A 12191-nucleotide genomic window follows, 5' to 3' on the forward strand; every position below is an offset into this window, starting at 1 on the left:
GATGGGAAAGAAAGATCATACAAAATGTCAAAGCAGAAATCAAAGAACATTTTTTTCATTCACATACACAACAGAAATCCTGAGTTTTGTGTTTTAAAAAAGAAGACAATACTCATTGCACATACCAAATACACTACAAAGGTCACCACGCCATTTATGTCATCATCAGAATGCATTAGACGCTTGGAAGTTACCTGTTTTTATTTAGTTGGCCTGACCCTGAAGATCCCACTCTCTGTAAATTGGTTTAATCTCACTGTGTTTAGACACTACACCCTGAACCCCCCCCCCCCCCACACCTCTTCAACCTTTTGGCCACAAATCAGATATTAACAATACGAAAAAAAGACTAAATAATAAAATGCTTCCATGTTAGTTTCAGGCTATAAACTGGAGAGCAGTTTAATTAATCCTTAGTTACATTCCTGTGTATCATTGTAGATAGAGGACACACTTAGCTTATTATCCTATCCATGTCTATTGTTTTGTTTTTCTGCTTGTGTGCGTGAATATACACATTACGAGCTATACAATATACCTATATTTTTTCTAAATGGAAACCATTTATTACACATTATTGCAGAATTTGACAGTACACACATTTGTAATTGATTAATCACACAAGATTAATGTTTTTTTTTTATCCCAGTTCTTGTTTTAATTTCTTGTTTAAACTTTCACTTTTATGTCACAGTTTTGTTCACCCCTTGAAGATGGTTCTGTGGCGTTTTCAGCATTGGAACGCATTTCACCATAAAGACCTCTCCCCAAAGTATCCTCTCCTATTGTCATGTCACGGGCAAGTACAGAGGTAAAGGCAGGCATGGGAAAAACCAAAGGGGGGCTTTATTAAATGAAATAACAGGCAGGGCAAAAGGAAACAGACCACGGGGGGTCAAAACAGGGTATGAAGGATCAGGCAAGAGCATAGAGCACAGGGCAGACGAGGGAACACATGCAGGCAGCTACATCAATGACTGGACAGGGGAGCTTGAAACAGAGAGGCATTATATACACTGACGAGGGAGCAGACGAGAGGCAGCTGGGGTGATCCACACAAGGGCTGCAACAAGAGGCGAGATTAAACAAGTAACAGGTGTGTAACAAGTAATTCGTTAGAGCCACACAATGGAGAGAACGAGGAGGAAGGGATGCACCTATTTACATGGTAGTCAAACTGGCACATTGATTGGACTTATAGTCAATGTAAATGAAGACAAAGTACAGACTCCAATGGTCCGAATAAAGGGTAACCCTTTACATTAACTGCACATTCATAATGCCTTTATAATGTATTTGTAGAACATTCAGAGCACCTTCATTATACATTATACATTGATACATTTTGTGCACCTTCATAATGCATTTATTTATTATTTATGCATTAAGTAGCATGTAAATATACCTTAAAATCTTTAAATATACCACAAAACAAACTTTACCAGCTTTAATATACATTAATAACAATCATTCTGATTATCCAAATATAATATTTGCTATTATCATATAATGTTTGATACTAATATGAATTAAGCCTGTTACAATAGATTAGGATGTTAAGGTATACTTACTCTTACACTTACACTTGCTACTTATGAATGATGCTGTACCAGAGCACCCAGGACTGTCAAAGACCCATCTCACCCCAGTAACTGCCTGTTTGATCTACTGAGGTCAGGCAAATGCTTCAGGACTATTATGGAAAAATCAGAGAGGCTCAGGAAGAGCTTCTACCCTCAGGCTGTAAGACTCCTAAATCAGGACATGCCACCACAGAAGGTCCATTTTCATCAATAGCAGCTAGCACACTGCACTTTACAACAAAAATATCCATAATCTATTCTATTATTTTGCACATTGTGCATATACGGCCTATAATTGTAATGTTGCACATTGTACAGAAATTGCCTGTAATTGTTATTCAGATATATATTTTTTGCATATATTTTCATTACCCTTAGTCTTACACTTTTTATATTTATCTTTAATTTGCGAAACCTTATTGCACAGCCTCAGGACTGAATCAAGGTACATTTCACCACACCTTGTACTTGTATCACTGTGTATGTGTCAAATAAAGAATCATGAATGTTGAATCATTATGAGTATATAATTAAAGCGTTATGAAGGTGCATTAGATGTTCTATGAATGCATAACAAATGCTTTATGAAGATGCAGTTAATGTAAAGCATCACGTAATAGAGTCTAGCTATGTTTATTATTTAGTCTGTTTCCCATGAGTTTGCACCATACATATATCAGAATTGTCTTCCCATCCTGCAGATTCTTTCACAAATTCTTTAAAAACACATTTATTAGAATTTACCTATTCTATTGTTCACATATAGGTATTGATATCTCTTCTCTTTCGACAACATGCAGATCACCTGTACAGGGGCAGCAAACTGAAAGACGTGTTGCTACAACAATGAAAGCTTGTGCTCCTGGTGTCAAAGTGCACATTTTTCTTTTCCGTGTCACACAAAAAAAATCTCATATAACAAATAAAAATAAGGTAAAGTTGCAGTTGTAGACACAGTGAAGACATATATTCCAATTTTCATAGGGAATAAGCATAAAGATGCTTATTACTGCCCACATTCCTGGGCACATACATATTTGCTGTTGCTTCATCATTAGTGCTGTAGCTAATGCTGTTTGTGCTGGGGGTTTCTATGGGCCGTCAGACTTCTGTAAAGCCTCCTTCAGGTACAACACCTTCAGCTCCACTCTCAGTAGCTCCTTAGCTACCTTTCACTCCTTAATGACGTTCATTCAGACATCTGAAATGTGGTGGACCCATGGACTCCTTCTCTGGAAACATCCCTGCATTGTAGGGGTCACACAGTCCTCTATTCATAGTCTTGATATAAAAAATAGTTTACGCACACCATTAAAAATGTTTTCACCTAAAGTCAAATTCAGTATTAATAGTTACATTTTAATCAAAAACATTAAGAACATTAAACAATACCTACATCCATTAGTAAATGTTACACCCCTTTTTTGAGATTTAATATTGAGTTACTTGTTGGTTGATCTGTATCACCCAGCTCTCCAATCTTACAGTTTTTTGTAAATTCAACACATTACATGAGCACATACAAATTGCCATGCCTTCTTATATATAAAAACAGTTACAGACACACAGACAAACAAACACACAGTCCATGCTCAGATGACAGCCAACCAAGTACACAAACGGCAGTCCCGATGCTAAGCTACATTGTTGTTTGGAGCACTTACCCATTAGCCTCGCTAAGGGAAAACTTTCTTATACATGGCTGACAAATCAGCTGCACATACTAACCAACTAAGAAAAACTGAACATCAAAAGGGAGTAAGCACAACTATTTGTCAGTACATTTTTTAGAGACTGATAGGTTGACTTTGTCTGGCTTTGAACCGCATTTTACCTGCAATACTGTCAAAATACATACCTTACCAGCCAAATACAGTTACGAACCATAACTTTCCATTTCAGTATTCCAGGTTTTTTAATTATTATTTTTGTGTCAAGTCAAATGTGATTATTAAAATCCCAGTAATTGTATCAATTATTGTTATTTCATGGGAATTTTTTTCTGCTCAGTAATTACTGTTCCATGATGTCTCCAGAGAGAAACCATTTCCTGGATCTGTTGTTGTGGCACATTATCTACAATTAAAAAGAGAATTAAAAATAATTATTTTGAAATGATATTTCACAGTGTTCCACACAGTTTCTGACAACGCCTAAAGGGAAGAGTACCTTTTTAATACAAGTGCAATAAAAACAAGTGTTGATATGTACTATACATGCTAAATACAAGTAAAACCTCTGAATTAATATTTTTATTAAATGTGTAATAAAAAAAACTTTGGTACTTTGGTTTGTGAGGTAATCAGACTGGAAATGATGTAAGTCACAACACAAAGCTTTGAAAGCAGCGTATTAACTCTGAAATACTTTCATCCCTCATAAGGCATGACACAGTTACAATGTGCCTTTTATGGGATCATTGCACCCTGCTGTAATGAACCATGTTCAAATAACTTACTGAAATGCAAGTGAACACAGATTTTTGTGAAATAAGTTGTACCAGCTGTAGACGAAAAAGACAATACATCAATGACAAGAGCCTTTAGGGTCCAATATTAATGGGTTACAAGTGAATTCATTCAAAACAATTGAATGAAATCAGTAATCCAGTTATTTTAGAACAGTATTATAATTACACTGGTTTAGTAAATCTGTACTGTATTCAGTTGTGCATGAAGGACAATCTAACCTCGCTGTACAGGACAGAATATTTTCTCAAGTTTTATGTCTTGCTATTCATTTTGACTAATATCATGCGCATATAAATCATTTTCTGTAGTGCTCCCTTAAGAAATTGATGCAGACCAAACAACAGTGAATTAAACCTGGTAGTATTAATGTTATTTAATTTTGTCCCAATATAACCTCCTGCATTGGACAGTCAAAATAAATGTGTGGTATCACCAGTGCATTAGTTAAATACGCTGATGGATTTGATCATCTGGTGGGTATAGATGTTACACAGACAAATCGCTAAATCATTCAATAAGAAGGAGGCAACACACATCATTAGATGAGATTGAATGTTTTTAGGTTATGTAATTTCATAGTGGATGGTCCGTTTACATGTAATTAGTATTACAGCTTCCTCTGATAAAGTCTCCTTTGTTTTTTCATGGTTACTCTCTAAAATGTAGTGCTATATATTTCCGCAGAAAATAGGAATCAATGTTAAACAAATCTACAAATGCAAGGAAAAAGCGTCCCTCTGACTGAAACAACAATTATGTGTTTCTTTTTTTCAAGGACAACCTTCAATGTGAAGGTCAACCAGCATCTAATTAGGCTGTAATACTCAACACCGAATGAGAGAAAAAAGGTGAAAGACGCGTTTGAGAATAAAGGTGACAGAATGGGCTGAACACAAAAGCATTTCAAGGAAACTATGACAATGGGATCCACTGAAACAGATGAGCTCATTCACAAAGGATTCGCCGTATGCAGTACACATTGAATGGGAAGTCCTCTGGAACTTCATGGAAAAAACTGAAATACATTTCATCAAGATTATTCATTCATCCACCTCCAATTGCCTTTCCTGGACAGAGTTGCCTGGAGCATATCCCAGGCAGCGTACGGCTCAAGGCGGATATACTCCCCAGATGGGATGCCAAGCCACTGGGCCCAAGCAACAGAACTGCTGGAAGGAATGGGACCCAGAGGAAGCATGCACAGCAGAGGGAGGACATGAAAACACCACACATGGACTGGGAGGCAACAGCGCCACCCCCTGGCCCCATCCACCCTCTTCATCAGAATATTAGCTAAATATGCTGTAGAGGGCAAAATTTGACATGATGTAACAATTTAATTACAAGAGTTTGTTGACCATACCTTACAAACAGAGTTTCATTTTACCTTCAAGAGTTAATGACTGATAAACTGCTACAAATCATCTGATAACTTTTTAATAGATAAAACTCATTCCTAAATACATCCTGTAGCATTAAATAAAGCATTGTGCTGATAACACAAAAGTCGTAGGTTCAAATACTAGGAAGTGCATTTTTGTTTATTATAGCCCTTCTCAAAACGTCAAGTCATTTCAGACAAAAGATTATGAATAAATGTAACACAATCATATATTACTCCTGTTATTTACAAAACAGTTTGCAAATCACATACAAATATAAAACAACGGGCCAGTATGCATACCCAGAAATGAGTCATAATTGAGCATTTACAAGATATTTAGTAAATACTTTATTAAACAAGAGTAAGATATCTGTGTAATATATTTTTAAAAATTGATTGTAAGGGAATCTTTATTTACTAATATACAGTATAATCAAATGATTAGTAGCTGAAAGAGCAAACCTTAAACTAAAATGTTACTGATAAATTTATTCATTACACAAAAGAAATAAAGATTTCAATAAATATTTTAATAAAGATGCATTTGAATTTAAATTATATTTTATTCATTAAAGAAAGTAAAAATTTAAGTATTACTTGCTGAATCAGTACTTTTACACTACCTTCTAGTAATTTTCTGTCTGTCATAATTTACATTTATCTTAGTTTCTTGCAAGTCATAGTGTCTGTTTAGAGGTGATAATCATATCAGTAATCATCATTATTTAGAGATTCTAGGTAGCTTAACAATGTTTTGTATCAAATAGGGCGTAGGAGCTGAGGGAGGTGGGAGAGGACATATACCTTCATTCATTGTGTCCCCCCAATATCAAACTCTCTCCTATGCCATTGGTTCCAAAGACCCAATTGTAAGGCAGTGTGGAGATAAGCTGCCTGGAATTTGTCTGCTGCCAGAAGAAATAGGGTGAGCACTGAACAGGTGGGTGGGCCTTTCATATGGGGACTTTCAGTGGGCCGATGACAAAGCAAGCAAGTGAAAAAGGGAAGGTTGATACAAAGAGACCAACAGCAGGTGATGGAAGCAGAACAGGGACACTGGAAGATGGGAAAAACATTAAATAGTTGAAAAGACAAAAGATGGAAGTAAAATATGCTAATTAAATGAACAAGATAAATCTGCCCTGTCTTCATATACACATATTTCCAAAGAACACAATAAACCGTTTTTTTAAGCAAAAGGATTGGGGCCTGGTTTTAATTACATTGAGGGTATTCAACGCTATGACAGGGAGATGTGTGCATCTGCAGCACTGATATTCTATGTATCAAAAATGCTTTCACATTTTACAGACGCAATATGGTACATGAAGATTAAAGCCTTATTTTTTAAAGAAAATTGTGAAACAGAATGAAAAACATGCAAACACTTACATGGCCTACTGTGATCTGTCCGGCTCCATTTTGGTCTCCCCGTTCTGTTTGTCGCTGGACTTCTGCGAGAGCCGCGTGGACATTGTGGCTGCCTGCGCCACGGCCTTGAAGCTGCGCTTGCGTTTCTGCACGTTCTGCTCTGGGTGGAAGATGATGACGTACACCTTGGGCATGTACAGCATGCCCAGGGACACGGAGGCGCTCAGGCTCATGGAGACTGTCAGCGTCGTCGTCTGGATGCACATCTGTGCCATGACAGGAGAGAGCTGGTCACGATCTCATCCGGCACGCCTCTGCACTGTGCATGTGCTGAGATTCCACACACAGTCATAATGTGGTGTAATTATGGTTTGACATAAAGTAAAGCTACTTAAAAAATTAAATAAACCAAAAGTATTCTTCACTAAGTAACAGACTCCATCCATTTTCATTTTAAAACTTTTATAGTCATTGTTTTGTATTAATGTATTTAGTATAATTAATATGATCTTTCACTAGTATTCCACCAGACTGCATGTCATTCTGGTTTTGCAAAATCTAAAATCTTCAGGAGATAATAGGTTTCTGTAAAACTGCCATTTTTACATAGTTGCTCATTAACAGAAATATAATCCAGCCATCCATTTGTAACTCTCCAAGAAGAAGTCATCCATCTCTCTGGTAGGGCCTGCAGAGGTGTTCAGAATGATGCAAGATAAATTTTTCATCCATCCATCAATTCATCCATCCATCTTTCATAACCACATATCCAGTGCAGGGTGGCCTGGAGGCTATTCCAGGCAGCACAGAACACAAGGCAGGGCTACAGCCAGGATGGGACGCCAGTCATGCAGACACTCACAGGCATCATCACCCACAATGGGCAATTTAGAGACACCAGATCACTGTGAGAGGCAACCGGAAAAGCCAGAGGAAACCCGCACAACACTAGGAGAACACAAACACCACACACAGCCATGGGACCCAAATATAATCCTTGTGTAAAAATGTTAATAGGAATGAGTTTTCAGGTTATGCGGTTCAAATACTGTACTTCCTAGAAACCTGCATAATAATACATGATTATTCAGGAATGACACTCACATACTTCTGCATGAGATAAGCAGAGACATGGCAAATCCATACAGAAGACAAGATTTTCTGGGGATCCTTTGTAGGGGGTAAACAAGAGCAAGTATAACAAAATGCCTTGTGAATAAATAAAAATGAATAATGAATCTGCAAAAACCTCATTGCAAAATAATCTTATAAACAATACCTACATATATATATATATTATGTATATACAGTATATATATATATATATATATATACACACACACACACACATTGGTATTGGGACACCCCTTTGAATCAGTGACTTCCAATCACTTCCATAGCCACAGGTGTATAAAATAAAGCACATAGGAATGCAGACTGATTCCACAAACATTTGTGTATGAATGGGTCACTCTCAGGAGCTCAGTGTATTCAAGCTTGTTACCGTGATAGGATGCCACCTGTGCAATAAGTCCATTTGTGAAATTTCCTTGCTACTAAATATTCCACGGTCAACTGTTAGTGAAATTATAATGAAGTGGAAGCATTTGGGAACAGCAGCAACTCAGCCACAAAAAATCACGGAGGGGGGGGGAGACAACGCATGCTGAGGCGCACAGTGTGCACAAGTCGCCAACTGTCTGCAGAGTCAATAGCTACAGACCTCCAAGCTTTGTGTGGCCTTCAGATTAGCTCAAGAACAATGTGTAGAGAACTTCATGGAATGGATTTCCATGGCTGAACAGTTGCATCCAAGCCTTACATCAAGTGCAATGCAAAGTGTCGGATGCAGTGGTGTAAAGCACACTGCCACTGGACTCTAGAGCAGTGGAGACGTGTTCTCTAGAGTGACAAATCATGCTTCTCTTGGCAGTTGCCAGGAGAACGGTACTTGCCAGACTGTGTTGTGCCAAGTGTAAAGTTTGGTGGAGGGGGGATTATGGTGTGGGGTTGTTTTTCAGGGGTTGGGCTTGGCCCCTTAGTTCCAGTGAAAGGGATGGCCCCTTCCTGTTCCAACATGACTACACACCAGTGTGCAAAGCAAGGTCCATAAGGACATGGATGAGCGAGTCTGGTGTGGAGGAACTTGACTGGCCTGCACAGAGCCCTGACCTCAACCCCATAGAACACCTTTGGGATGAATTAGAGTGGAGACTGCGAGCCAGGCCTTCTCTTCCAACATCAGTGCCTGACCTCACAAATACTCTCCTGGAAGAATGGTCAAAAATTCCCATAAACATACTCTTAAACCTTGTGGACAGTCTTATCAGAAGAGTTGAAGCTGTTATATAGCTGCAAAGGATTGGCCAACTCTATATTAAAGCCTATGTATTAAGAATGAGACGTCATTAAAGTTCATGTGTGTGTCAAGGCAGGAGTCCCAATATATATACTGTATATATATTTTACCAGAGGATTACATTTTCAACATACCTCTTTTAACTATTTCTAAATGTTTTCCAAATATGTAAAACATTATTCTTTTAAAATCAAGGCTAATGATATGCTGTCCTGTAAAATTGAAGTTTAAACTTTAATTTTATAACTGATCACTGCGCATACATTTGGAAGTCTGAATTCCATTATTGTGTCATTGTAAATATGACTTTGGTTAATAGCCATTAAAAGGAAAGTTATCACTTTTAAGAACTGAGACTAAAGTTCTTAAAGTAAGGTAAGAACGACTTACATAATATCTTCCTTGTGGTCATTAATGAATGCTATATTTCTCTTATAGGAACATTCTGAATAAAAGACTTAAGTACAAATTTGCAGTCTTTTTTCCTAAAGTCTGTCTTCAGATGTTTTGATGTTTTCAAACAATGTCCAGCTAGCTTGCTCTACAATAAGTATGCATAAACATACTTTGAACGTATTTGATCATTCTTAAAAATTTGCTTTCTTTTAGCACATTCAGGACTGCATTGGACATTCATTCTATTAGTAATTGTTAATATTTATAGTATTTCAATTAGAAATCCTTATTACCTTTTTTCTTAGAAGACCCTGGACATTAAGCACAAATAGCTTTCCTTGCATTTACTAGCCTACAATCCAGCAATCTCTTTATTTAATTTCAGATTAACCGTTTTTGCAGTGTAATCAAACACTGCTTTGTTACTGATTATTGCTCTGCAGTAGCCATTAAACTGGGCCCTATTCACCTTCTGCAGCCTGTAGCTATTCAGAACATGTAGCACATCAGATTTACTTGTTGTCATTTTACCTCAGAGAAGAAAATTTAAATGAATCATGACTAAAATCCATAATTTAATGTTCTTTTCTAACCTTCAGTATCCATGAACAAATATTGCACTAATACCTAAGTATCCCTGTCAATACACATCAAGCGGTTTATTGATATTTACATGCATTTTTAAAGTAGACTGCAAGCACCCAGCTAACCCCAGCCTGGATAAGCAGTTGGAAGATTCAAGGATGGATGTACTGGAAAATGTTAATGTGATGAATTAGCAGTAATTGAATCTGTAAACTGATTGTAATTGTAATTACAAGCAGTGTCCCGATGTTCATTCACCTATTGTTATTATTTAAATATATCTCTGTACCACTAGCAAATTATAAAGGCCAGATAAAGGGAAGCCGAAATGATAAGAATTAGACAAAAATCAAATTTCAACCACATTACACCCATTGCTCTGCCTTGGACTTAATAAATTATAAATAATAAAATGCTACTAAAATGATTGGTCAAAACTGCTTCGATGAATCTAACTGATTTCGTTTTCAAAATCCACTCTCTGAGCTATTGGACCACATTTAATTTAACTTCCACAGGAGACTGATTACAGATAATATTCAGTTATAAGTAAAACTGAAATCCATTACAGATATTTGATCAGAAGCAAGAGATTTCCCCTATGGGCAGCTGCATATTTTTAACACATTTGCCATCATCACATTGGACAATTCATGCATTCCTGAGGTGCTGTCAGTAGGAATGATTGATATACTGAAGCCATTCATTAGAATGTCTGTCACTGCAAAGCCGAACACAGTACTGAACACAGGTCAGACTGGACTGTGACAAATGGGCAATTGGGACAAATCTAAATGAGCTCCTGTTTAAGATCTATGACTAAATGCTGATCTTTTAGAGTTCTTTCTCTAATCCGGTGAGTCAACAAATGCACTGAGAATCATTAGGTGTGTCAATCCCACAGATTCCAATCTGTGAACCACGAGAGAGAGCAGGAGACAAACTCAATGGCTCTTTCTTTCAGAGGCTTGCTGAGGTACAAGCTACCAACTAGCAGAACAAATACCTACATACTTTTACACTCTAACTTCTACAGAGTGCAGGCATAGTTACACAGGAGGAGACACACAAAGGCTACAGTCACAGTGATTCAGAGAGAAAGCAGTGCCAGTTTTCACTGAAAGGTGGGCCCATTTCATTGGCAAACACCTAAAAGCTGTAGCCTGCTCCCAAATTATTTACAAATGGGTTGTGGTTAATTTCATCAAAGTCGAAATGTGTTTTTTTAAGCGATAAAAGCCAACGACAAGCTGATTAATGTTCCCTGGATTTATTTTACATCTTGGGTCAATCTTTCCCAGTCAAAAAAGAGGAACGCTTCAGTTATTGCACCCTAGGCATTTAATTAGACGCTAACGAGTATGGTTTGCCAGCAACCAGAATAAAACCTCCAAGCACAGCAGCAGGATCATAATTAAACCAGAAAGGCGCCCTCAGTTGGAATCGCCTGTCTTGTTTAGAGAAAGTCAATAGCACTTAGCGGCTAAATATCTCAGTATCTGCAGCTCCATTCAGCCAAATTGACCATGTGGCTTCACTCCTAGTTGGGAATCATTATTGATTATGTGCTTTGCAACAGTGCGCTGAACACATGATTACTAGTCTCTTGAAGTGTCCCAAAGGAATTTTTTTTCCCAAAAGAAGATTATTGGTTCAGACAGTCCCATCACCGGTACTGAGAGCAGAGGCTCCTGTGCTGTACATGGCGACTGGATGCCGTAAGTCCATGCAGGAATAACAGGTCTCTCAGCACAGGAGGACTGCCTCATTATTCCTCAGACTAACTATCCCTTTGAAGGTTACATTACTGGCCATGAAAAACCCATGAGCATGATATGCGTCCTACAGTCTGGTGACGAATCTCCTTCCTCTCTTTGTACCTTCACTGCTGAAATATCTGAAAAGAATCCAAGAAAACAGCCCTCAGAGCGCTGATTACTTCCAGCTCCTTTGTTGCCTTTTTGCTATTCAATTTTTTTGTTTTGTTTTTTTTCCAATATTCTCTTATTTAGCACAGGGGCAATTTATAAGAAACATTGTTA

The 12191-nt window shown here is 37.5% G+C and overlaps 1 protein-coding gene across 8 annotated transcripts in view; it reads right to left on the bottom strand.

The window, feature by feature from the left end:
• Positions 1–541: 541 nt before the first annotated feature.
• Positions 542–12191, bottom strand: part of grm6a (glutamate receptor, metabotropic 6a) — a 61878-nt gene continuing 50228 nt past the window's right edge. For 7 of the 8 annotated variants that reach the window (XM_072713050.1, XM_072713048.1, XM_023835892.2 and 4 more), the window contains 2 exons: positions 6831–7075; positions 542–3659 (listed from right to left, as the gene is read on the bottom strand). In XM_072713050.1, coding sequence (XP_072569151.1) covers positions 6836–7075 — 240 coding nt within the window. In that variant the 3' untranslated portion in view covers positions 542–3659; positions 6831–6835. Of the gene's footprint in view, positions 6495–6830; positions 7076–12191 lie in introns of all 8 variants that reach the window. The other variant, XM_023835891.2, reaches the window with a different exon arrangement.

The sequence above is a fragment of the Paramormyrops kingsleyae genome, chromosome 6 (genome assembly GCF_048594095.1).
Source record: "Paramormyrops kingsleyae isolate MSU_618 chromosome 6, PKINGS_0.4, whole genome shotgun sequence".
Taxonomy (NCBI): domain Eukaryota; kingdom Metazoa; phylum Chordata; class Actinopteri; order Osteoglossiformes; family Mormyridae; genus Paramormyrops; species Paramormyrops kingsleyae.